At 48.5% G+C, this 24742-nt stretch overlaps 7 protein-coding genes across 10 annotated transcripts; 3 read left to right on the forward strand and 4 right to left on the reverse strand.

Moving 5' to 3' along the window:
* Positions 1-1049: 1049 nt before the first annotated feature.
* On the forward strand, positions 1050-5918 carry LOC6601221 (agrin). The gene is made up of 4 exons (XM_002026281.2): positions 1050-1607; positions 3901-4921; positions 4993-5190; positions 5257-5918. Exons 1-4 carry the CDS (start codon positions 1457-1459, stop codon positions 5798-5800), a joined length of 1914 nt encoding a protein of 637 aa, XP_002026317.1. The 5' UTR covers positions 1050-1456; the 3' UTR covers positions 5801-5918.
* Positions 5812-9365, reverse strand: LOC113566487 (exocyst complex component 7). Its single transcript, XM_026992283.1, has 8 exons — positions 9311-9365; positions 9094-9259; positions 8520-9034; positions 7507-7571; positions 6706-7436; positions 6332-6654; positions 6140-6273; positions 5812-6073 (listed from the first exon to the last, which is right to left on the reverse strand). Exons 1-8 carry the CDS (start codon positions 9356-9358, stop codon positions 5971-5973), a joined length of 2085 nt encoding a protein of 694 aa, XP_026848084.1. The 5' UTR covers positions 9359-9365; the 3' UTR covers positions 5812-5970.
* LOC6601220 (protein matrimony) lies at positions 7637-8389 on the reverse strand. Its single transcript, XM_002026280.2, has one exon. It carries the CDS (start codon positions 8347-8349, stop codon positions 7738-7740), a length of 612 nt encoding a protein of 203 aa, XP_002026316.1. The 5' UTR covers positions 8350-8389; the 3' UTR covers positions 7637-7737.
* Positions 9366-9568: 203 nt separating the features above from the next.
* LOC6601219 (intraflagellar transport protein 122 homolog) lies at positions 9569-13794 on the forward strand. The gene is made up of 11 exons (XM_026992290.1): positions 9569-9662; positions 9721-9951; positions 10017-11471; positions 11532-12014; positions 12072-12346; positions 12403-12550; positions 12623-12823; positions 12888-13008; positions 13072-13228; positions 13290-13567; positions 13627-13794. Exons 1-11 carry the CDS (start codon positions 9598-9600, stop codon positions 13720-13722), a joined length of 3510 nt encoding a protein of 1169 aa, XP_026848091.1. The 5' UTR covers positions 9569-9597; the 3' UTR covers positions 13723-13794.
* LOC6601218 (NADPH-dependent diflavin oxidoreductase 1) lies at positions 13741-15606 on the reverse strand. The gene has a single exon (XM_002026278.2). It carries the CDS (start codon positions 15569-15571, stop codon positions 13820-13822), a length of 1752 nt encoding a protein of 583 aa, XP_002026314.1. The 5' UTR covers positions 15572-15606; the 3' UTR covers positions 13741-13819.
* Positions 15607-15873: 267 nt separating this feature from the next.
* Positions 15874-18242, forward strand: LOC6601217 (terminal uridylyltransferase Tailor). Its single transcript, XM_002026277.2, has 2 exons — positions 15874-16467; positions 16536-18242. The coding sequence occupies exons 1-2, from the start codon at positions 16050-16052 to the stop codon at positions 18146-18148; spliced, it is 2031 nt and encodes a 676-aa protein (XP_002026313.1). The 5' UTR covers positions 15874-16049; the 3' UTR covers positions 18149-18242.
* Positions 18243-18322: 80 nt separating this feature from the next.
* On the reverse strand, positions 18323-23247 carry LOC6601216. 4 transcript variants are annotated; one of them, XM_026992275.1, is made up of 5 exons: positions 23177-23247; positions 20926-20990; positions 20518-20851; positions 19786-20396; positions 18323-19712 (listed from the first exon to the last, which is right to left on the reverse strand). In XM_026992275.1, the coding sequence occupies exons 3-5, from the start codon at positions 20804-20806 to the stop codon at positions 18477-18479; spliced, it is 2136 nt and encodes a 711-aa protein (XP_026848076.1). In that variant the 5' UTR covers positions 20807-20851; positions 20926-20990; positions 23177-23247; the 3' UTR covers positions 18323-18476. The 4 variants fall into 4 exon arrangements, with proteins under 4 accessions (XP_026848076.1, XP_026848078.1, XP_026848079.1 ...); XM_026992277.1 differs by lacking the exon at positions 23177-23247 and adding an exon at positions 21343-21357; XM_026992278.1 differs by lacking the exon at positions 23177-23247 and having other exon boundaries at positions 19786-20342; positions 20926-21445.
* Between the last annotated feature and the right edge of the window lie 1495 nt (positions 23248-24742).

Here is a 24742-nt window from a genome sequence, read left to right on the forward strand (position 1 = left end):
TTGCAAATTCGGTGCCATTCGTCGGCGCATTGTCAAACCTTTCTCTTCGTTTCGCTGGAGCCTGGACTACTACGACTCTACACTCTGCTGTGAGACCGAGACGCACTGGAAGCCAATTCGTGCAACAAAAGAAAAGAAGCAACAATAAGAACGTATAATTTTTTTGAATGTAAAAAATCGGATGTGCGCGTGTATGTGTGAGTGCCCTGCCAGAGAGTGTGTTCCATTCATTCATTGAAAACGTCAGCGCGAAGACAACAACAGCAACAACTACAGCTACAACTACAACAATATATAATGCAATCGCTAGCGTCGTTGTCGCAGTAAGCTTCAGCAGAGGCCTACCTAGCATACAGTGGAGAGAAGAGCACAGCACAGCACAGAAAGAGCAGAGCAGCAGCAGCAGAAGCAGAGGCAGCAGCATCAGCAGCGCAGCGCAGAGATCACTTCATATGCGAATCTCAGCGAGCGCGCATCAAAATCAAATTCAAACGGCAAAAGAGTAACGAACTACTCCCCGCCATAGAGGAGCAGCCGCATACAGGGGGAGGAAGCTGTGAAAAGAATTTTTTTTTTTGTGCATAATAAAAAGCGATACGATCCAGAACGAACCAACGAACGAACGGACGGAACGGTGTTTAAAAGCATTCTCAAAGCGTAATTGAAATCAAATTAAAGGCCAAACCGTGCAAAAAGTAAGAGAAAAGGCCAGGCACAGGCGATAAAAAAGAAATTATGCTCCATTGTGCGATTGTATGACGAAAGAGAGAGAGAGAGGTCAAGTGCTTAGCTTAGCGCAAGAGGAGGAGCAGCAGCACTCCTCATCTAATAGCCAGAAGCTAGAGGAGGGAGGGGAATCAAAGGGGGAAGTAAATAGGCAACGAATGAACTCATAAAAGGGCCAGACCCCAGACCCCAGAGCACAGCTGTGGTGACCACAAGAGAGAGACACAAGAAGACTACCGTTAATTCGATCGTTGAAAGAGAGTCATCGAGCGACAAAGCAACATCATCAGTAGCAGTAGCAGCAACAGCATCAGCAGCAGCATCAGCATAAGCATCAGCATCAGCGCCCTCCCGCAGTAGCAGTAGCAGTAGCAGATTCTGCGGTAATCTTGCACCAGTTTAAGAGGCGTCTTGTGGCGTGTGGTTTGTGCAGCATAGACATCATAGGAGGTGGAGACCTCTGACGAGGAAAACTTTCTTCATTTCAACGCGAGTCAAAGTCGTGTCGTGTCGTGATCCGCTGCCGCCGTCGCATAGCTGGTAGTGAACTTGAGAGTGTCTCAAACAGCAGCCACTACAACAACAGTTGCTACTATTTCAATTGTTAACGAGCGAAAGCGCCGTAGTCACGCACACGTCGTTGGATCAGTAGCAGCAGAGCCAGCAGCCAAAGCCAGAGCCAGAGCCAGACAGCAGCAGCAGCAGCAGGAAAGTGCAGTCGACAGTGAAAATGTACCAGCCCCAGAGACAGACAAGGCCCCAGGCCCAAAGCCAGAGCCAGGCCCATAGCCAGAGCCAGCTCTATCCCCAGTTAAGGCTTAAGCGCCAGCTGTTTGGCGCACTGCTGGCCATGTTAATGTTGGCGGCATCCACCACTAATGGTAAGTCATACGCTACACTGCAGGAAAAGTGGTTTCCCCCCAAAAGAGCCTCGAAACAGTCCCCGGATCTAGATAGACCCACAGCTGTGCTGTGCTGTGCTGTGTTAGATGTCTGGTAGAAAGGCCGTCGTAGCGTCGTCAGAGCAGCTATTAATTTCTAAGGTACGGAGTGCGGAAAGTGCCTCAAAGTGAATGTAAACTGGCACACATCGCAGAGGCAACGCAACCCAAAACACCCAAGCACTTCCCTCTGTGGCCGCTCTTCGCCCCTCCGTATAGACCACGCACAACATGCTCGTAAATATTTTCGTGCACAATTTGTCCAACATTCAAATAAATTCATTAAAGGCATGCTCCGGCACACAGAGGAGGAGGAGTAGGGAGGCAAATCAGGGGGAAATGAAATGCTGGCCGCACGAACAGTGGAAAAAAGCGGAAAATTGCCTCCTCTGCAGAGAGCCCTTGTAAAGAGGGTTCATTTAGAATCGACTCGACCCCTCGAACCGCAGTGGACCGCAGAGCGGAGCCCAAGTGATTTGCCTGAGGCTCGACATGATCGTTTCTTCGATAATTGATATCAGTATTTCATCAGAATTGATGGGTGAAAGATCAATTAGCCGGAGAATGTGATTTGAATGAATGAAGCAGCTGGCTGGGATGGTGCCTGATCAATTGCGAAATCACTTGAAGAGTGATTCATGGGGATGGCATGGGTATGGTTCTTCCATTGATCAGAGTTTGGTCTGCACACAGCTTTCCACTGTGCCACTGTGTCCATGATGTGGGGCAGCAGCAGAAGCAGCAGCAGAGCTCACATATCATGTCTCTCGCCAGAGTCCATGTCCATGCCACCAACAGCAGCAGCAGCAGCAGCAGCACAAGCCTCGGCCCAGGGCAGTGCAATGCAATGCGTTGGTTGGTGGCTTTTTCCACTTTTGAAAATTATACGGTGTGTGCTTCGGTCTTTTTTTTTTTGCAATTGATGGCATCCGATAGTGCGGAGGACGAGGAGCTGCAGCAGCAGGAGAATGGGAATGAGATTGAAATGGGTATGGAATGGGTAGGGAATGTAGTATAGCATGGGATTGGGGGTCGCATAGTTTTAATGCGGAATGAACGAATGTCTGCTCCGTAGATCGTTTACATCTGCATTAATTCCTTAACGCCGCTTAATTTTCTCCAGCTTTAATGGCTTCGGAGGCTACTCTGGCCGTCCGTCCACTCGTCCACTCGTCCATCCATCCATTAAGCGGGGAATGCTGTTGTGCTGCGTTTCTTTGAATGCTGAAATGTTGAAATTCTCATCTCAAACAAATTGGAATAATGAACGTGGGTTCAATTATCGCAGCCAAACAATCGTGGCAGCCCCAAAGAGCGCTAATAGATTTTCTACTCTGTGTGGCAGAGTGTCTTCGTCTTCGTCTCCGTCCCCGTCCCCGTCTCCGGTGTGCCTGCCCCCAGTGTGTATGTGTGTGGGCATCGTATCTGTGAGTGCTTCCTCTGTACCAAAACTGGAGGCGGCATCGTCGTTGCCGTCGCTTTCTTTGCAAACAAAACCAACGAAGCCACATCCGACCAAAGACAACAGAAACATTCGGTGCGGTCCGAGTCCAAGTCCGATCTCATAGTCGAACCGGGGGCCGGAGGCAATTAGTGTGAAAATTTCACTTGCAGTTTTTAGCACAGATTAAGCTTACGATTTCTGGCTGGGATTAGCATGAACACAATTATAGATGGAGGTCGCTGATAGTACGGGGTATTTCCTTTCCTCCTACCCCAGCCTCCTATCCCCCAGCCCACACAATCCCGTCTAAATTTCCATTGTACTTCCATATTGTACTTGGAATCGACTCGAAAGACGGCTAACATTTGCCATTTCCCATTTTTCGTTTGTCGTTTGCCGTTAGCGAAGAAGAACCCCCGCTCCACAACGGCAATGGCTATAGAGCAACTCCATAAACTCCCAAATTATTCCGGTTAATGGGGGGTTACATGAGTCGGTCATGCGATCAGTGAGCTGTAGAGTGATGACAGAGGCAGAGGCAGGGGGAGCGACAGCGGCAGCGGCAGCGGAGGAAGAGTAAGAGCTCAGCTAGACAGTGGGTCACAAACTGCGCAAAATGTTCTTCAGGCTGGAACTAATCTCAAATTTGTATGCCGCGCAATGCCTCTTCCGCACGCATCTTCCAAAGCCAGCGACTACTCGTAGGGGAGCAAGGGAAAGTTGATCGATGTTGGGATACCCTTTAGATGCTTGAAATGCTTAATAAATCTCTCTCATATTTCCCCCTAGGCGCCGTCACGGACTCCCCCATTAAGATCATCAAGCTGCCTGCCCAGGCGCCTGTCATACGATACCGCAGTGCCGATGCCTCGCCAGATTCGCTGCTAATCAACTACCGCCAGGATGCCCAGCCGGAACTGTCGTCCACCCTGATGCAGGCCCCAGGAGCAGCAGCGGCCGCCCTCGAGAGTCTGCTGCGCGAGGAGACCGAACAGCAGCAGCAGGCGCAGATGGGCAGGCAGAACCGGGCCAGTAGCTCGTCCAACAGCTGTCCGAGATCGTGTCCGCCCAGTCTGACGGTTGGAGCCGAGCCGGTGTGCGGCAGCGATGGCCTGATCTACGCGAATCTCTGCGAGCTGCGGAAGAAGACGTGCGCCCGCAATGGTGTGTCGCTGGTGAAGGACGTGCGGGATGGCTGTGAGCGGTCCAAGGGCTCCGAGTGCAAGCACCGCTGCAGCACGGAGAAGGATCCTGTATGTGGAACCGACGGGCGCACCTATCTCAATCGCTGCATGCTGCGGGTGCAGTCCTGCCGTGTGGGCCTGGCTGCCGTGAAGCTCTCGCATGTGGGTCCTTGCAGCAACACGAGCGCCATCCGGGAATCCTGTCCCGTGGACTGCAACAGCGCCCCCAAGGACGGACCCATCTGTGCTTCCGACGGCAACGTGTACAACTCCACCTGCGAGATGAAGCTGCATACGTGCGGTCAGGGCGTGGTGAAGACTAGTCGCAAGCACTGCCAGTCGACGAGGATGTGCCGCGAGTCCTGCTGGCGCGTGGCCAGGCCCACTTGCGGCTCCGACGGACGCCTCTATGCCAGCCCCTGCAAGATGCGCTCCTCCAACTGCGGGAAGCACGTGTTCGAGGTGCCCCTCTCGTTCTGCATGCCCCAGGAGCGGCACGGCAGTGCTGCGGACGCCTGTCCCACCGAGTGTCCCAAGGCCGAGGCAGATTCCCCCTCCCAGTATGTGTGTGGCAGCGATGGCAACATCTACTCGTCCCTGTGCGAGCTCAAGATGCTCAACTGCGGGTAACTCTTGCACTAATCCTTTAAAGCTTTCCCATTCTAATGGAGAAATTCGTTCTCTTCTCTTGTGTCAGACCACAGCGCAAGTCCATTCAGAAGATGAGCATGGACAAGTGCAAGAACCGGCTGATTCGCTGCAAGCAGCTGCCGCCCTGCAAGGACTTCAACAATCTGTTTGGCTCCATCTTCAGCTCGAGGCGGAACGACAAGCTATGCGGGACAGACGCCAAGACCTACAACAACGAATGCGAGCTGGCCCATGCCACCTGCCTGTGAGTGCATTCCATACCTTCAGCCAGTATTCCCCTCAGTTCCATAATCCCAACGACTTCTTGCAGACGCGGCGTTAACCTGGCCCACATTGGTCCCTGCACGGATCTGAACACGCCTAGCAAGGATTGCGGAGACGCCTGCACCCGCGCGGACCTCGAACAGCAGCCGGTGTGCGGCTCCGATGGCAACACCTTTGCCTCGATGTGCGAGTTCAAGCGGCGCACCTGCAACCTCCGCGTGGTGGCCGTTTCCTTGAAGAACTGCGCCCTGACCGCCGACTGTGACTCGGACTGCGATGCCCAGCCCCCGAATTTCGTGTGCGGATCGGACAACAAGTTCTACAAGTCAGAGTGTCACATGCGGAAGGAGAACTGCGGCAAGCATGTGTTTGTGGTACCCCTCAAGCGCTGCCTGGCTGCCTTCCAGTTCAAGGGATGTGCCCGCATTTGTCCCAGGGAATTCGAGCCCGTCTGCGGCAGCGACAACAAGACATATCTGAACGACTGCTTCCTGGACATTGAGAATTGTCGCACCAATAGCACGGTGGATGTGCATCACTATGGCGCCTGTGGACGCCCCGAGGCGCCCTCCACTAACTTCCTCTATTAAGGGGAGCATCGTGGCGCCTTCTTTTCACTTGGCATTTAATATTTGTAGGCTATAGTCTTGTATTGTATTTTTTTTTAAAGCGATATTTATTGAGTTTTGAATTAAACCCCCGAACGAACTTACGAGCTTACGGGCGAACGGAATGCACTGGAATCCTGGCCACACCACGTTTAGGCGGAGTCATCGAAGAGCTTGCTCAGCATGGCATTGATCTCGTGCGGCCTGTACTTTACGTATTTGTCGGGATTCTTGCTGAATTGCACGGCGGCATACCTGACGAGAAAGTCAAGAGCAAAACATGAGATAAGTCCTTACTATATGGATCGATCCGTGACTTACATCTCGAAGAAGCGATTGTATTTCGGCAGTATGTGCTCCACATTGTCACGCTTGATGCCCTCGCGCAGTATCACATCGGGTATGGAGATGCCCCGCTGAATCTTGCAGGCCTCCTCAAAGTCTTTGTTAAAGTTCTGACAAGAGATTCAAAAGTTTATAGAGCAGCAGCAGCAGCAGGATATATATACATACAGAAAATCTCTCCTTGAGCACACTGCGATCCTTGTCCTTGACTTTGCCGGCCACTGGCTTGGGCAGCTCGTCCAGGGAGTAGATACCCTGCAGCATCTTGGACCAGGTCTTCTGATAGCTGGCCTTCAGTTCGCGTATCATTTCCAGATAGCTATGCTCGCAATCCGGCTCCGCCAGAGTGACCAAATCGATGAGGTTCGAGCGCTGCAGGGACTTCAGGATATAGTGGATGTTGTTGAGGCGAAAGAGATGCTTGGTGGCCTGATCGTTGTACTGCTCGCACTTGTTCATAATCGAAAGATTCAGTTCCGCCAGAGCTTTCTCTGCAAAAACAGAAAATAGAGAATAGAATATATATTTCCTTTTCCACTCACTTATGTAAATGGCCAGCAGAGCCTTATTGCGCTCCTCGCCAGGCAGGGCTTTCTTCATCAGTATGGTGTCCAGCTGCGTGGAGTATAGAACATCTTGGGCCAGTATGGAGCCAATCACATCGAAGTGCTCATACAAATGCTCGATAAACCAGATGGTGTTGGAGGTCAGCTCGTGAACGGTGGCATCTTTTGGCACATTGCTCTGGCCCACGATGTTTGTGCTCGACTCGCCCTTGACCACGTCCAGGAAATGCTCCAAGGCCTTGGCCCCCGTATGCTGTAGTTTATTGAGCACCTTAGTGAGCTGTTCACGCTGCGCGGGATCGTAAGTGCGCTCAATGTCCGGCTGCAGTAGGATGACGCGCTTTAGGGCTGAGAATATTCCCAGTGCCGAGGTCCACTCCTTACGGGAGATGCAGCGCATTATGCGCTGGGTAATGGCCTCTGCATCCTTGACCACCAGTTCGATGGCATTGTAGGCGAGCCTAGCAAAGACCTCGTTGTGCTTCGACTGCGGTATAATGTCGTGCATAATGGCTCGCTCCCAGTTGAGCAGCCGCTGCAGGCCCAGCAGCATGACCAGGTACTTGTCCAGCTCCTGGTCCCCATCGAGCAGGTCCTCGGAGGTCAAGTGATCTGAATGGGAGGAAGCCTTCTTAATGGAGAATCCAGTCGATTGCTCAATGGTTTGTGTTGCCCGCAGATACAGCTTATTGGCCTTCCTCTCGAAACTGCAGGGTATTGTGAAATTAGATAAACTCTTGGAATGATGGAATGAATGGGATGGGTATCACGTATTACATTTGCTGTAGTCGCGCTGAGGTGTTCTTCTTGGGCTCCGCTTGGCGCCCGCTATGGCGAGGTCTCTGGAATAAGTTTGAAAATCAACTTGTTTATTGGACAAAGGAAACGCACAAATTAATGTTCATTCTCTTATTGTTTAAATACAGATACATTTTTTTATTTCTTTTGGGAGTACATAAAACACATTTAAAAATCTTAAGCTAAAATTTGAGATCCGCCAGCGATCCCTTAGAGGGCTTTTATAACGTCTAGAATGCGAGTGCAATCCTCATCGGCGGACAGGCCAATGTTTTTTAAATCGTCCCTCTCCATGGAGGCAAAATCGACCAGATCAATGTGAGCCCTCTCGAAGTTATCCACATATTTCTCTAGACCAACATGCACGAGAACTTGTTTCACATTGGCCCCATGATTGAACACGTACGAGTGATTGGAGGCTATCATGGAGCGACGACGCGATTCGCGGCACAATGAGGTCTCAATATTCGAGTCGTCGGAGAGGGTATCCGAACTGCTGTTGCTCTTACGCTCCCGCTCGGCGCCATCTTCCTGCTTCTTGGATAGAAGGATGACTGGAGCTGGGACCTCCGTTCGGTGCATATGATGCAAATGTTTCTTGATCGGAGGCTTGTTGAAGGGCTTCCCCAGCATGGTCTTTGTGGAAAGCTGCATGGTATTCATACTCTGGATGGGCGACATGTTGGGCGATCGGAAAGCGCCAGAGATCGGAGTGGAACAACGCACATTCGATGTGTTCACATTCAGGTGGTTCCACCTCATCGTGGGAGTGAGATTAAAGTTGAATTTGGTTTTGTGCGTCGGTGTGCGGCATTCCTCCATTTTTTTTCCACAATTTAATTTAATGACAATTACACTTGGACAATGAAACGCAAGAACGCGGTAATAAAATGGCAATGGCGGCGCGCAATAGCATTCGGAAACTTTTTCGAAGTAGTCCCGTTGCACGAAATGTCAAATAACGCAGAGTTGCATTCGGTTTCGGTACTCACCAAAGCTTCGTGGCCCCAGCTGTTGCTCTTCTGATGATCTTTAAGCAGCTGCAGTGAGCGCAGCACCACATCCCCCCTCTCCGTGGCATAGATGTGGGTGTACTCCCGCATGTTTTGTTCTAGCCAGTGCGAAATCGTGAATAACTCCTCGCGGGTGGTCTGCGACAACTGGCGAAATGAGGTGTACTCATCGCTGGATGAGTCATCTTCAATGTAGATGAGGTCCAGCAGCTCCACTGGCTTTAGTGGGGCACTGTGCTTCTTCAGCAGCATGCTGTAGTGCTGGTTCAGGCCCTCGCAGCCGGTGTTGAAGAGACTGGTGACATTTTCCAGCTCCACACTTTGCGAGTTGTTGTGCAAAAAGTAGTCCATGGCGGCGCGCAGCTTAGCCAGCGCCTCCAGAAACACGGATATATTTCCTTCCAGTGGCCCCTGGTGTATAAGCTGGCACACCTCCTGGGAGATATCGTAGTGGGACAGCACGCTCTCCAGGCAGTTGAGTGTAGCCTCTAGGTCTGAAAAGAGGCGGTGACCAATTAAGTATATGTGTCTTCGATATTTCCGTAGGCCTTACTTTGCTGTCGCTTCTGAAGTTGCTCTGTTTCCTGATATACTGGCAATATAGTTTGCTCTAGATTTCCCAGGCGCTTCTCAAAGATTGTAAGAATGCTGGACATTTGCGTGGAGAGATCATGATACTTGTCCACTCGGTCTTTCAGCAGGGCCAAATTTGTTGCTTCCTGTAAAAATCCGCTTTAGTGGGTGCATCATTATATGACAACAGTTCTTACCTTCTCTAATTTGTTGTGCGCCTGCAAGGAACTGTCCAGACTGTTCATTTTACAGCAAAAGAAGCTAATTATAGCTAAAATGTTGTTAAAATGTACGAAAAACACTTGTAAATCCAGCGATAGCGGTTTTATACTAGTATCGCTTATCGATAGTCGAAAGTGTTGAAAAGTGCATTTTTTTCTTGTTGTCATGGAAGCGCAGCTTGTAAACAAATCAAGAAAACTATTTTTTTTTTATTAGTACTATGCAGCTCCAGTAAAATAGGACTATTTTTTGCTGTGCAAAAATGCGTGGCGTCCTCAAATGGTTGGAGCGCATAGAGTTCCCAAGTACCAAAGATGGCGAGACCAGGTAGTGTATTTACAGCATAACAGCCTGTTGCTCGCACTGAGAAAGCCATTTCTTGCAGCGTACACAGCGTTTGCTACGCCCCGGATGGCAGCCAATTAGTGGTTGCCGCCGGCGATCGCTTGCTCATCTATAATCCCAGCGATGGATCACTTCTGAATACGCTGAAGGCGCACAAAGACACGGTGAACTGTGTGGCGTATTCACGCGATGGCAAACGCTTTGCCAGCGGAGCCTCCGACAAAATGGTCATTGTATGGTCGCCGCAACTGGAAGGGCTACTTAAGTACTCGTAAGTGGTGGAAATGCAAATGATTTAATTGGGGGAATAGTCTAAAGATATGGATTTCCATACAGGCACGGCGATTCCATTCAATGCATGAGCTTCAATCCCGTCTCGCACCATTTGGCCTCCTGTTCGATGTCCGATTTTGCGTTCTGGTCGGCGGATCAAAAGGCTGTGCAAAAGTACAAAATATCAGCTCGTGTAAATGGCTGCTCTTGGACAAACGATGGCCAGTACCTCATCATGGGCTTAGCCAATGGCACAATCTCCATACGAAACAAGCTGGGCGAGGAGAAGGGCCGCATCGATCGGCCGGGTGGGCCGAACAGCAACGTTTTCAGTGTACAATGTTGCCCAGCGGCCGGGCCAGGTAGTGTGGACACTATTGCCGTGGTAGACTGGAGCCAAACACTCTCATTCCATACGCTCAGCGGTCAAATGATAGGCAAGGAGAGAACCCTGGGCTTTGATCCCCTTTGTCTACAATACTTTCCAAACGGAGAGTTCTGTTTGGTCGGCGGTTGCACGGGCGGCCTTCATTTCTTCACACGCGAGGGGATACGATTGGGAACTTTGGGCGACAGTTTCGACACGTGGATATGGTCCGTGGCGCTGCATCCGAACGGGCAGTCCTACACCATTGGCTGCCAGGACGGAACGCTGGCCTGCTTCAACATAGCCTCGAGTACAGTGCACGCCCTCTACAGAGAACGATACGCCTTTCGAGAGAACATGTGCGATGTGATCATTCAGCATCTGATCTCTGGCCAAAAGGTGCGCATCAAGTGCCGGGATCTCGTCCAGAAAATAGCCATCTATCGCAATCGGCTGGCAGTGCAGCTGCCAGAGCGAGTGGTTCTGTACGAGCTGAGCTCTGGTGAGGATCAACCAATGCACTACAAAGTCAGGGAGAAGATTCAACAGAAGTTTGACTGCAGCCTGCTGGTGGTCTGCGGTCGCCACATTGTCCTGTGCCAGGAGAAGCGCCTGCAGTGTCTGGACTTCATTGGCATCCTGCAACGAGAATGGATAATGGATTCCTTCATACGATATATCAAGGTGACTGGCGGCCCAGTAGGCCGTGAAGGCCTGATGGTGGGCTTGAAGAATGGTCAAGTATTTCGAATCTTTCTCAACAACTCGCTGCCCCTGCTGATCACGACAGCCGTCTCAGCGGTCCGTTGCTTGGACATCAATGCCAAACGTAGCAAAATCGCTGTGGTGGATGATGTTGGCCGTCTGGTGGTGCGGGATATTGTCAACGACACCATACTCTATCAGGACACTGGTGTGAACAGCGTCACCTGGAACACCCATCTCGATACCATGCTCTGCTACACTCATACCACGGGTGGCCTAAGTGTGAGAGTCGGAAATTTGCCGCCTCGAGCCCCGCAGAATATGCACGGCGTGGTGGTGGGTCTGTGTGGGGCCACTGCTTTCTGTCTGCGCGGAAATATAATGCACAACACTCCCCTGGCATTGGGCTCCACCATGTGGCAATTCATTGAGGCAGGCCTGTTTGAGTAAGTTTGATCATCTTTCGGAATGAATGACCATCTAGAATGCAATCTCTATCGTTCCAGGGAAGCCTACCAGGTGGCCTGCTTGGGAGTGACCACCGGCGACTGGGAGGGACTGGCCCAATCGGCCCTGGAAGCCCTGCATATCAATATAGCCCGCGATGCGTATGTCAAGGTGAGGAATCTGCCGTGGCTCAAGCTGATCAGCGAACTGCGGGACCAACAGCAACGTTCGGCAGTGCCCAAAGAGGTGCTTTTGGGCGAAAACTGTGCCTTTGCTGGGAAATTCAAGGAAGCCGCTCGCTTGTTTCTCAAATGTGGACAGACGCCACGGGCTCTCGAGATGTACACCGATTTGCGCATGTTCGATCTGGCCCAGGAGTATCTTAGAGATGGCACTGAGCAGGAAAAGAAGGAACTTGTGCGCAAGCGAGCGGAATGGGCCTATTCCGTGAAGGAGCCGCGAGCTGCTGCCGAGCTCCTGCTTTCGGCTGGCGAGAATCAAAAGGCCATCGATATTGTGGCCGAACAGGGATGGGCGGATGTGTGAGTAGATCCTGGCGTTGATAGATCCTTGCCTGCATACTGAATTGCTTGCTTTAGTCTCTACGATATCGGACGGCGCCTCAGCCTCAGCGATCGCGATGCCTTGGAATCGGTGGCGCAGAATTTGAAGACTCTTAAAGCCCTGCCCCTGGCTGCTGAAATATTCAAGAAGCTCGGGGACGAGGCTCAGGTCGTGCAGTTGCACGTAGAGGTTCGTGACTGGCCGGAGGCGTTTCGTCTGGCGGAATCGTTGTCCGAGCTGCTGCCCACGGTGCACTACCAGCATGGCCAATGGCTGGCCGAAACGGATCAGTTTATAGAGGCACATCAGGGTGAGTTTTCTCCCCAATTGAAGCGGGAATTCGATGTCTTACTTTTATTTTTCTAGCATATCTGAAGGCAGGACGGACCAAGGAAGCCAATCGCTTGCTGAAGCAGTTGAGCATCACGGCCATCGTGGAGGAGCGTTATCTAGATGCGAGCTACTTTTACTGGCTACTGGCCAAGCAATCTCTGGACATTTACCATGCAAAGGAGTAGGTTACTATTATTATTACTATTGGCGCGCTACGAACAACGACTGTTAATTTATATTTTTTTGTAAACAGTGAACAGAATCCAATCGATCATAATCTGGCCGAATACAGAAATCATTTGCGCATTGCCAAGGTGTACTATGCCTATGCCGTGATCTACAGCTACATGAAGGAACCCTTCACCACTCACTCGCCCGTCAGTCTGTTCAACGTCAGCCGCTTCATACTTAATGAGGTGGAGCACAAGGGCGTGCCCAAGGGTGTGAGCATGTTGTAAGCCATAGCATTGATCCCCATTGATTGAGGCCACAGGCTCATCTGTTATACCCTTTTCCAGCTCTGTTCTGTTTACCTTGGCCAAGCAGGCGAAGTTCCTGCAGGCCAACAAATTGTGTTTGCTGATCAACAAGCGACTGCAGTCACTCAAACCACCGGCCGGAGTACAAGAGCAGATTGATGTAAGTTGCGAGACCCAGAAAATCGATTTCGAATAGGAATAAAACTCAAATTTGAATTTCCAGCTAAATTTCCTAAACAGCAAGGCATGCAAAAGTGGCTTCAATGATCCCGAGGAGCTGCTGCCTCTGTGCTACAAGTGCTCTAACTACAGTCAACATTTGAACAGCAATTGCTGCCCGACCTGCAGGCAGGACTACATATTCTCGTTTGTTTCATTTGGTATGTGATTCTGCATTACAGCAAGGCATGGTCTTTACTAACTTAACTCTTTGCCCCGTAGAAATCCTACCCCTAGTACAATTCTATCCCGAAGTGGATATATCGGATGCCGAGGCCGAGCGTTTGCTACTGGCCCCGGCAAAGCATGTGGAGGATACAGATCCCTTCAACGAAGATGTGGCCAGTGCTTTGCCCTTGAGCTTGGATCGAAATGGCCTGCGTGCCATAGATCCAAATCATGTGCTGATACTCAAGCGACAGGGCAAGAACGTACGAAATGTGTACTATCGCAATATTTTGCCCGATCTACAAGTCACCTATTGCCCACAGTGTCTGCTGGTAATTTTCTATATTATCTATAGTAAATATATGATGAAATAAAATTGATTCATTTGCAGCTCTTCTATGCCGAGGACTTTGAGCTGCAGGTGCTACAAAAGGGATACTGTCCGTTTTGTCACACATCCTCGGATAAGTTGATGGAAGACTTTTGAGAATGTACTACACGTTCGTTCATAGATATAAAATATAATTTCCGTCCAAAATTGTACAAATAGGAACACATACGAGTACAAGCAATTTCAATTGACCTTACGCCCACGTTTCTTCCTGATACCGTCGCTGCTTGAGCATCAGATCCACATAATCGCCCTGGCCGTCAAGGATCTCGATAAATGCCTCTCGAACTGCCTTGGGCATGTTATTGGAGTTGCCCGCCACATAGATATATGCATTCTGCTCCTTGATTAGTTGCGCCAAATGATGGCTATTTTTCAGAATCTGATGCTGGACATAGACCTTCCTATCCTCGTCCCGAGAGAAGGCATAATGAACCTCCACAAGTTTGTCTTTAGTCCAGGCTTCGAAGTCTTCCTGAAAATGGAAATCTGCAGCCTTATTGCGGCAGCCAAAGAATACAACAAGTGGACCAATACGGGATCCTTTCGACTGGGCATGCAATCGGTTCTGAATGATGCTGCGGAAGGGAGCAATTCCGGTGCCTGGTCCAACCATAATCAGGGGAATTGCCAGATCCTGGGGCCACACCATTGTGCCTTTCTTGACAATGCCATAGACCTCCACTCCCGGCCTTAAGTGTTTCAGCCAGTTGGAGCACAGGCCCAGACGCGGTGTGTGCAAGATAGTCTTGTACTGGACGACGGCCACGAGCAAGTCTAGCGTGGAAGAGGATGCATCCGAAGCTATTGAGAAACTGCGCGGTTGAATCAGTGGCATCATCTCAAAGAGCTGCGATAGCGTCAGCGTGGAAGTCGCATGCCGGAAATCCTGCAAAACCTCAATTAGATTGCGCCGTGGACGATTCACATAGGCCACCAGATCATCAATGGCTTCGGCGGAGCAGAACTCGGCGAGTTTCTCGCTCTCCATCTCATCGCTGCAATTGTGGCCCAACACTTCGAAGAATCGTTGTCTCGGCTTGGCGCTCAAGTCCCAGACATATTTGGCTGCCTGGACAAGGGTTATGGGCGCGGCAAAGGCCCTGGGCAATGGCATGTCCGGATAAGTAGGCAGCACCTCCACTGCAGTGGTCTCATCGAAGTTCAGTTTGTGTTCCCTTAGCAGCTCAAAAAATGTATTCACCGCTTCATCGCTATTTTGGGGCTGCAAGTCAAGTACATCGCCAGGCTCCCAGCTGAGATATTCACTCAAGGATTCGAGCCTCAAGAAGCGCACATCCTGAAAGTGAGTCTCTGCTGTTGTCCTCATGTTGTCTTTCAGTTTGAAGCTGTGACACTTTTGTTTCTGCGTCCAGGCAAGGTTCTCCAGCCTCACATTCAGGGGCACAGAGTCAGGAAACTCTTTTACAAGCCACTTGCTCACAGTCTTGTTAGCCCCGTTCTGTTTGCTATTTTCTATGCCAAGAATAGACTTTAGTGACGTCCAGAGGTCCCTTGTCCAGGTGAGGGATACACCCAAATGGCCATAATCGTGCTGATCGTCACACAACCCCAGCGGAGACACAGAGGTGGCTCCCAGGTTTAGCAGCCGCTTGCTTAGCTTCTTGGCAGCGTAATTGAACTTTGGATAGCTGGAGTCCCCGAGGCCCAGGCACGCGAACTGTAGTCCCTGCAAAGATTGGGCCGGTAAACTTCGTTTCAGCAAGAATCGCCAGGCCTGCTTCATGTTATCCGGCTCTATACCGTCCCCAGTGGTGGCCACCACGAACACAACCAGCCGCTCTTCGATGAGCTGCTGCATGTCGTAGTCCTCGAAGGATAGAACGGGGCCATGGAACCCCAGTGGACGCGATTCCCGCCATATTTGCTCAGCCACGTCCTGGGCAGTACCGGTTTGGCTGCCGTAAAGAACTAATAGCCTCATGGTGGACAATTTTGATTTTCTGAGCCGATAAAATTGTTTATTACCAATAGGAGAAGTGTGACCGCGGACTCATTGATAAAATAGAATGTATAGAAATATACAAAAATATACCGTCTTATTTTAAAAATATACTGTAAATATACTGACGAAACAAAAAAAAAAAACATGATAGTAGCAATCGTTCATCTTGCTGAAGACGATAGGAAAACAAAACAAAATACAACAAACCAAAAACGGATGAAAAATAGAAAATAATAAGTGAGATTGCAAAAACTTTACCAAACCAAACACGTAGCGAGGGAGCGCACTGAAATGGCTTCATTCTATTTGGCGCTCTTGGAAGTGTTTTCTATTGTTGATATGTTTGATTAAATCTTTTTAACACGGTCCAAAAAAAAGGGAGCATTTAAAATTATTACTATTATAGTATTATTGAATTATACGAAACCACATTTGCTTCGATTTCTTCCCAGAAAAAATGTTGGCTCCAGATCGGGTCCCAGCAGAGACACGGGCACCAGGTGCCAGTGCCGCCGACATGGTTTTCTGCACGGTGTGTGCTGCCCCCTTCCAGACTGTGACGGATTGCTTGGCCCACGAGTTGCAGAAGCACAAGAACACAAAAAACACGCAAAAAAAATTTCGGCAAAAACTCAGCGCCCTAACCAAGCAGTTCGCCAGCGATCAAACCCAAAGCGAACGCAGCAAGCTGCAGGAGGCTCTTGACAAGACCAGTGACGGCCAGTACCTGGAGACAATATTGAATCTTTATAAAGCTGACTCGATACGCCTGAATCGTACCTTCAGCCACGTGCGCAACTGCTTTGAAAGGGAAGAGGCTCTACAAGTGAAAGTATTTCCCTTTGGCTCGCTGGTTACCGGATTGGCTTTAGATGGTGAGTGGGGGTGTACATTTGGCGGATGTTTCGCCTGCTAGAATAATTAATCCTCTGGCTTCGTCTAGACAGCGACATTGACTTGTATCTGGAGTCTACGAATGATCAGTTATCTTGCCCAAAGCGGCTCTTCAACAAAGTACTGCGGCTTCTGCACCGTTCGATATGCTTTACTGATGTCACAAACATTCGACATGCCCGGGTGCCCATTATTCGCTGCAAGCATCAATTGACAGGCCTCCACATCGACATCAATATGTCCAATCCGAACAGCACATACAATTCTCGCTTTATCAGAGAGCTGATGAACCGCGAAGACAAATTGCACAAGCTCGCTCTGTTCCTGAAAATCTGGGGAAAAAAACTTAAAGTCGTTCGAATGGGCGGCATGAATAGCTACTGTCTGCTCAGCTTACTCCTGGTTAACCTCCAAGTGCGCCACTTGCTGCCGTCCATCAAGGAGCTGCAGACTCGTACCGAACCCATCAATGTAAACGGAGTTAATTACGCGTACAGCCTTGAGTTGGTGCCGCCACTACCTGCCCAGATGTCTACGCTCGAGTTAATCGGCGACTTCTTTGCATTCTGTACAAGCATAGACTTCGAGACGACCTTGTTGTCACCCTTTCTAGGCTGCGCCGTAGACAAGGTCGCTACGTTGGCCACACCGGGCGGCTATCCCCAGTACGAGGAACAATTAGCTGCAATTCAGGATGCGGTCGGCGAAGCACCTGAAAAATTTCATATGGATCGCACAGTTTGCGTTCAAGATCCCTTTGAGTTGCAGCGTAATGTCGCAAGAAATATATCTCAGACAGATTTCCTGTACATAAGACAATGCATGGTTATGGCCGCACAGGCATTTAAAAATCCGGAGCTGCTGGCAGATCCAAAGAAACTTTATGATTACCTTCTATTCGGCCTGGCAGAAAAAATGGTGGCGGAGAAGTCATTGCATCGGCCAACGGCAGCCAAGAAGTCCAAGGGTAATGCAATTCCCACCGAACAGCAAATAGAAAAAGTACTAGTTCCGACAGAACAGCATCCAGAAATGACTGAAACAGAAAACGTCGAAGATCAGTCAAGAGTTAGTTGGGATGTCCCGACGTGCCTCCCTGAAACAAAGCGCACGCATTTGATCTTTCCCAGCAAGAATGACCTCAAGAGCTTGCGCTCTGTAGTTTTAAGCGAATACATTGAACACAACCGAACAATATATTACTACTGGCTGCTCTGCTACGTGGATACCATAAAGAATGTCTTGACGGAGATCTTTTCCCTTGACCTGGAACTAGAGGAATCAAATGAGCCCTGCTATTACAAGTGGCTGATCAGGGGCACCGTGGACACCTGGACAGGTCGAGTCGGTAAGCTACTGCCAGGTCAGCCTGGCCAGTACTTCGATATTCACAAGCAGCAGACTGTGGAGATGCTAAAGACGAGAAGCGGAAATCCACAGCAATCGGTAAGTTTAATGGGCTACTTTGCTATGCGAGCCACCGAAGACTACAAGAAATTGGAATTGTGTGTGGAAGCGTGCCCTGGGCATTACAATGAAATGCAGCGCCTTGGATCCATCACAAAGCTCTTCAAGGCGCTTAAGGATCTCCTGTCGAAGTACACTTTCCAGGAAAAGCTGCTAAAATGGGACATAAACAGTGTGAGATCAGTGGCCACATGAGAATATGTACACTAGTACATACTACAGATGTGTATGATACATTTGACACTCTCCTTTAATAAAGGAAATTCGACTATTAACAAAAAGTAACAAGAGTACAGCCACTAGACCTACCAATACATAAACATACGAGTATTCATAGCTACTTACAAATAAAGTTTGGCAAAAGATCTCTTAGAGCATAATACAGGAGACTCTCATATATGTATATGTATGTACAAGGGGAACTAAGACTAGCTTAAGCATCTATGTACAGGTTTATTGTAATACCAGATTCAAATCTGTTTAACGGCACTTGGGGCTATCTTGGCTAACCTCTTTACCTATCCTATCCTGTTTTCTTTTTCCGGCAAAAGCAATACTTTTTGGCAGCCGAATCCATAATGCAGTCCGACTCGCCAATGTACGCGTTGAGGCGACTAACGGACCCAGTCACCGTCATGCTGTCGTCTGTCTGATTGTGCCGCACCGTGGCCTCGAACAAGGCATTGCTGGGCGTTGTGACAAAGGTCAGGCGAACCGTTCGCGTATTCTCCGGATCAAGGGCATTCCGGTGTGCCTGATACGCCGACTGGACGGAGGCCAAGGAGAGCGGCACACAGAGCTTCGAAACCGATCCGTTTCGGAACCCGTATACAAACGCATTTATGTGGGCGACAACGCGTAGCGCCATGTGTCGCGTCTGCTTGGAGTTGGTCGATATTTTGTAATACGACCAGCATGTGCACCAGTGATCCTCAATGCCCACATCCGTACAGGAGCGTTGCTCCGGGACGGGCCACAGGACGCTCTGGCACTGTGGGCAGGAAGGGGCTGAGCCTAGCGACTCCAGACCATTCGTTCGCCCGGACAGGGTGAGTATGTGCTTCAGAGTCATGTGCAGATCGTAGGGCGTAGTCAGACGATTGCGATTTAGGCGCAGAGCTTCAGCAATCTTTGGATGTGCCCGCCTTAGATGGGTTGGCAGCCATATGAACATCGCGGGCAGTCGTTCCTCCAGATGCCCCGACCAGGTGGTCCGTGTGGGTCCGAAGCGTACGCCATGATCGCTGAAGAACACCACCACACTGTTGTCCATCGTCCCCTGGCGCACCAGACGCTCCAGATAGCGTACCATGTACGCATCCATGCTGCTGGTCTGCGAGATGTCGCTGTGGCTGTGCGTGTTGGTCCAAAAGAAGCCGAAGTAAGTGTCGTTGAGGAAGCGACGCGTGAACTCCATGGCGTAGTCATACACATGCTCCGCGGCCGTCTCATAGCCCAGACAGTGAGGAAGGCCCATGACTATGGTGCGGTCCAGCTTGTCCTCTGCAGCGGACAGATATGGACGTAGATAGTAGTCCACTGGGGGCTTTACGAAACCCTTTTTGAGATAGTTGAATGTGTTGATCTTTGTGGCGTCCTCCCCGTAGGCTGTCACATAGCCGTGCTTCTGGTACAGGTTCCAGATGAAGGTACACTTTTCCAGGCCACCCACCTCATACGGAGAGCAAGCCTTTTTCGCACTCTGAAGATCGTAGCCGGTGGCAAGGGCCATGATGTTTGGAAAAGTGTTGTCGTCCACCTACCGGGAAGGAGAGACAATGAGAGGGAGTCCTGTATACCGAGTGGAACGACAGCTAAATAGTAGATATTACCTTGTTGTAGCCCGCCAGCTCAAACCATTTGTTGTCATATAAATACTGCGCTGTCTTGGGCATGGCCCGGATAAGATTAGCCCGAGATATGCTGTCGATGCCTAGCATCAGCACACTGAGAGGCCGCAGTTTCTTCTTCTTCTCCACCCGGTCTTTCAGCCGCTGCTGCACGGCCTCCTTAATGGGTATCGTGGCATGTCCATTGATATAAATCTGCTCTCCATCCGAAATGCACTTCACAATGATTGCCTCCACCGTGTTGGGCAGCACTATCTTGAATATGAAGCGGTGGCACTTGGAATAAGCCACCTCCGTCTCATTGACCCGTATCACCTCCATGTAGCAGCAATTAATCGAAGTGCCCACTTTGTATCCACCGAAGGCTGTCGCATTGACGCTGAGGACATAGCTCCGGGAGAGTTCGTTGAATTTCACGCTAGTGAGGGGCGGCAGTTTCTTGCAGGGCACGTACTTGACGCGCTTGAAGAAGCGCATCACCTCCGCTTTGTACGGATCGACCTCTTTGATCTTGCAGGAATTGCTGTACACGAGGAAGCCTTCCGGCACAAAATTAATATTTTCATTATCTTCAACCAGATCGACAACGGATACTGGACAGGATATACGAAATATATAACATAAAGGCGGGACCAATCAAGACGATAGGAAAACAAAAAAAAACAAAACACAAGATAAAGAAGCAACAAAAACACATGCAGATAAGCCACTCACCATCCATGCCAGGAACTTCGGAATAATGACGGACCGTGTAATAGTTATCGTTATGCAGGGCATCCAGGTCCAGGACATTCACCCACTCCGGCCGACCGATGAGGAAGTAGCAGAATATTAAAGTCACTAAAAGTCCCAGGAGCGATTTCCTGCGCAGCAGGCAGCTCCAGGGCAGCGACCGGGACTGGGTCAGGTGGAGCATCCCCCTTGAACCCTTGGCCATATGCACGACCAGCTTCTCCGTCTCTGCGCTGTCGCATCGTTCCAGAAGTATGCGTTTGTCAGCCATAGCATTTAGTTGGCCCCCACACGAATACTTAATACTTAATTGTGGCTACAAAAAGTACATGTTTGTGTCCGAATATCCAGTGACAGTTAAGGTAATGTAAAAATTATAGAATGTCTTACCTACGGAATGATTTTTGTTTTAAAGCTGCTTTTCCTTATCTATCCAGCCGTTGCGGAATCCGACACTAAAACGAATTTGAAATTGCTGACAAACGGGTTCCTTGACTCGGCAATTAATGCACTACACTGCCGGCGGCAGAGCACTTAATCGAGCATAGGGAATCGGCCTACAGATAGATACGCTACTGATTCAAATTCCAATTACTCATGAATGAATTTAATGAGATTTACGTTTGTTTGTTTATATGTTTATTATTTACAAATCGGAACACTTGAAAACCATACACATCTACGCATACGAGTATGCATGCATATGCTCTTGTTTTTGTTATGTTTTTGGTTGACACGAGAAGTCGAGTCTCCTAGAAAGAATTTTCAGCCAAGAGGGGAATATAAATAAAATCGTCCGTTGTTAACCTTGGCTGGGGCCGAATGAGGGAAAATGAAATTAATCGAATATTGCAGTGTCCGCTAAGCTGCATCGAAAGCGAAACATCATCAGCGGACCGAACCCGACGGCGACTCGTTCGCGAGTGTGACGTACCCCCTAAACCATCGGCATGGGAATGGGGAAACGATGGTTGGATGGTTGCTTGGATGGGCACTGTGGTGCTTTGCTGATGTAGTGCTGGTGTCTGCCATGTATTGTGCTGTGCTTTGGGTTCGGCAGCCATCGATCACGAAGCGCTTCGGCGCTCATTAGTTTTTCATTTTTGCATTATCGTGTTATATCATTGTTGAGATATAATATTGGTTTGTTACATGATGAGTCTTACAGCTGTACAAATATAATTATACACATTTTTTTCTAACATCTTCCTCTTTTTCATCACGTTTTTTTGCCTGGTACTCGAGTATCATAGGGGTATATTAGATTTGTGGTTAAAGTGGAGTGCGTGGACAAAACGCATAATCATAGAGGATGACCATATCTAGAATTTTAGCCATTTATTGGTGTGAGATTAGAATGAAACCCAAACAGTTCGACCGATTTGTATGAATCATGAAAGGTGAGTACCGGGTATAAAGTAGAGCCGCGGCCCTTGCCGCTCGTTGATTTATAGCTTGGACCACAGTCACAGGCGGGCAAAGCAGTTTTCAGGGTGTCCCCTGATAAAATAATAATAATCTCGCTTAGGAGCGACCTTCGGTTGGATTTGTGGACTACATAGTTCTGCGGGCAGCGATAATGCTGCCCTCTATTTATTTATTTATGAGTCTTAGTTATCTTCGAATTGTATTTGATTTGAGGAAAAAACCGGAAGTAACGATATCGTGACAAAGGCTTTCGTTCCCTTACATCAAACTCATATCAAACAACTTATATATAAACAACCCTTATAATAGGTTCCAAAAAAGAAATCTGTTTAAAAGAATTATCCGAGAGTACAGTCCTAAAAACATAGATGGCAACTAGAATACAATATACATACATACATACGTACGTATTCTAAGCGAACTGTTTCCCCACTGAAAATTATTTGCCTAAAGAACTTTCACTGTATCCGAAGAAATTCATATGAAATCTCACTTTTATGTATGACACTCCGCAGAAGCGTGGAAGCGTTGCTCTATTTCGCACCTTTGACTAATTTAATTGTCACTTTGTGACGACTGTGGACAGAATACTTCTCCGTTCCGAATGAGAGCATTGTATAGCCACAGCTTCAATCGTTTAGCGAATGCTTGAGAAGTGTCCCATTATAAAAACTATCATCATTCTCGCGTATAATAGCTTTTAACGACTGCATGCTTGTGCATCTAGAAAATTAATAAGGTGTTGAATTTGAATGAGGTATGCAGTTGAGTTAGCTTTTGAGGGACATACAAAATATATATAATGGATATTCAGAATGGAGAATCGGTGAAGGGCGAATGACGTGCATTGGGTGGACCTCCAAAGTACGCGTACGTACAATGCGATTCTGTGCCTGTGTATGGGTCGAGGACAGTTTGGGGCACACACATATACACACTCACAAACACACACTGAGAAAAAAAACAGGCCCTGGGGGGAGACTATGTCAAGTTCCATTGAGGCGGATCACAGCGTTGCAGCGTCAGCGTAAAAATTGCAATCATTTGGTAGCACACAAAAGATACAGATACAGATACAGATAAAGATACGGATACACACACACACACACTTGGAGAACTTTTCCGTCTTTTCCACGTACATTTTGTCGACACTGATTCAGGGGAGTAGGGATGGGATTCGAGATTCATCCAATTTTCAGTAACTTGCACTCACTTGGGCTCATCGCTGTATTGATTGCAGCAAATATTTATACTATTGGTAGTGTGAAATGTAGTGAGCTTAGATTGGAGATGCGTGGCGGGACGGTTGCGCCGCGTTGTCCTGCTCCTTCTGCCTGGCGCATGGATAATACTGCAGTTCGCCGCGTCGCCTGAAAGTATGCAATGTTTATTTGCCAATTGCCTCGCAGTTTGACACTCACTGAGACTGCGCAGACCCGAGATGTTCGCTCGTAAATAAATGTGTTTGGCACGTGCTGCAAACGAGACTAGCGTAGGTATTTTACGCTTCCCTTCCGTCTCTCTATCATTTACGCATTTCCATTCTCCCTCCTCCACTCTCTCTCTGTCTCTCTCGCTATGTGTCTGTCCGTCTACACGCACAACACACACTTGTTGGCTGCCTTAATGGGTAGACGGACTGTGGGTGGGAATGCAAGCCATTTTCCGACCAGCGTTTGACCAAAATTATCCCACGCTGTCGCTTTATTTATATATGCATACGGACAAGGTCGTGCGAAAGTGACAAATGTAAATGCGAAGCGGAAAGGAAAGGAAAGAATAGCGCGAAAGATAACAGCGCAAACACACAAAACCAAACGTGGATATGGAAACTTTTGCGTGACGAAGCTTTTGATACCCTCAGAGTTCGATTGTTGCTATATACGCTGTGTGATTTAGTCATATGTATTTAATTTATGGCTTTAGTGTATGACCCTGCATTTTAAAATGTTTGGTGGAGCTGAGCTATTTCTCACTAAGACTTGTTCCCGTAACGATGGGTCTAAATGACTGTTCAAATTTATAATACTCCTTGAAAGTTAAAAAAAGCACGGTAAGAGAAAAGCACGGAGCCGAAAGACACAAAAACGGAGCAACACAGAAACTCGCGAATTATTATTAATTGACACGTTTAGAAATTAGTTTGAAAAATATTCCGCAATGTAGAAGACTACAATACCATCAAACGCCGATGTAATATTTGGATTAAAATTATTCTGTCTTATTCTATCGATCGTCCGTTATGTGAGCTGCTAACTTAGCTCCCAATATTGCGGGGCAGCAGCAATGGAAACTGTATTTGACTTTCGATACAGCTACATTATTTATATACTTATGTGAATGTTTTCTTTTTAAAAATCGAATTTATTTTAATTTCTGGTTGCAATTCTTTATATAGATTTCTTTATTCAACCAAATCAAATTACATTTGTTCCGTATTAGTTCAATTAGTTTCCTAGCAATCAGTTTTGTTAGTTCCATAGCAGACAGCATGGCTGATTTTATAGCAACCAGCTTTAAATTGGCTGTTAAATTGTTAAGCAGATTTTGTGGATTTTGAATAAAAAAAAGTGACGTCATGGTAAGTTACCAATGCAGTTGATAGTACAACAACAACAAAGGATACCACCAGCCCAGCTGTAATAGTTCCTCGCTGATAGTTTTAGAGCCACACATGTAACTGACTTTTTCAAACGTAGTTCAGGCAATGACCACTGATCTCTGCGGAGGCGCCGCCTCATTAAAAAACTAGAGCGTAATATTTCTAAATACGTTGGAT

This window comes from Drosophila persimilis, unplaced genomic scaffold, assembly GCF_003286085.1.
Source record: "Drosophila persimilis strain 14011-0111.01,24,50 unplaced genomic scaffold, DperRS2 tig00000732-arrow-arrow-pilon, whole genome shotgun sequence".
Classification (NCBI taxonomy): Eukaryota; Metazoa; Arthropoda; class Insecta; order Diptera; family Drosophilidae; genus Drosophila; species Drosophila persimilis.

What these genes read in the sequence shown, in the direction of transcription:
- LOC6601221 (XM_002026281.2), top strand. Translation starts at nt 1,457, where the DNA reads ATGTACCAGCCCCAGAGACAGACAAGGCCCCAGGCCCAAAGCCAGAGC. An exon ending in GGCGGCATCCACCACTAATG is followed by an intron (nt 1,608 to 3,900) that starts GTAAGTCATACG and finishes ATTTCCCCCTAG; the next exon opens with GCGCCGTCACGGACTCCCCC. An exon ending in CTCAAGATGCTCAACTGCGG is followed by an intron (nt 4,922 to 4,992) that starts GTAACTCTTGCA and finishes CTCTTGTGTCAG; the next exon opens with ACCACAGCGCAAGTCCATTC.
- LOC6601220 (XM_002026280.2), bottom strand. Translation starts at nt 8,349, where the DNA reads ATGGAGGAATGCCGCACACCGACGCACAAAACCAAATTCAACTTTAAT.
- LOC113566487 (XM_026992283.1), bottom strand. Translation starts at nt 9,358, where the DNA reads ATGAACAGTCTGGACAGTTCCTTGCAGGCGCACAACAAATTAGAGAAG. An exon ending in GCTGGGGCCACGAAGCTTTG is followed by an intron (nt 7,572 to 8,519) that starts GTGAGTACCGAA and finishes AACTTATTCCAG; the next exon opens with AGACCTCGCCATAGCGGGCG. An exon ending in TCTGCTGGCCATTTACATAA is followed by an intron (nt 6,655 to 6,705) that starts GTGAGTGGAAAA and finishes CTGTTTTTGCAG; the next exon opens with AGAAAGCTCTGGCGGAACTG.
- LOC6601219 (XM_026992290.1), top strand. Translation starts at nt 9,598, where the DNA reads ATGCGTGGCGTCCTCAAATGGTTGGAGCGCATAGAGTTCCCAAGTACC. An exon ending in ACCAAAGATGGCGAGACCAG is followed by an intron (nt 9,663 to 9,720) that starts GTAGTGTATTTA and finishes CATTTCTTGCAG; the next exon opens with CGTACACAGCGTTTGCTACG. An exon ending in CCCAAGGGTGTGAGCATGTT is followed by an intron (nt 12,824 to 12,887) that starts GTAAGCCATAGC and finishes ACCCTTTTCCAG; the next exon opens with CTCTGTTCTGTTTACCTTGG.
- LOC6601218 (XM_002026278.2), bottom strand. Translation starts at nt 15,571, where the DNA reads ATGAGGCTATTAGTTCTTTACGGCAGCCAAACCGGTACTGCCCAGGAC.
- LOC6601217 (XM_002026277.2), top strand. Translation starts at nt 16,050, where the DNA reads ATGTTGGCTCCAGATCGGGTCCCAGCAGAGACACGGGCACCAGGTGCC. An exon ending in TACCGGATTGGCTTTAGATG is followed by an intron (nt 16,468 to 16,535) that starts GTGAGTGGGGGT and finishes GGCTTCGTCTAG; the next exon opens with ACAGCGACATTGACTTGTAT.
- LOC6601216 (XM_026992275.1), bottom strand. Translation starts at nt 20,806, where the DNA reads ATGGCTGACAAACGCATACTTCTGGAACGATGCGACAGCGCAGAGACG. An exon ending in CGAAGTTCCTGGCATGGATG is followed by an intron (nt 20,397 to 20,517) that starts GTGAGTGGCTTA and finishes TATCCTGTCCAG; the next exon opens with TATCCGTTGTCGATCTGGTT. An exon ending in AGCTGGCGGGCTACAACAAG is followed by an intron (nt 19,713 to 19,785) that starts GTAATATCTACT and finishes CCTTCCCGGTAG; the next exon opens with GTGGACGACAACACTTTTCC.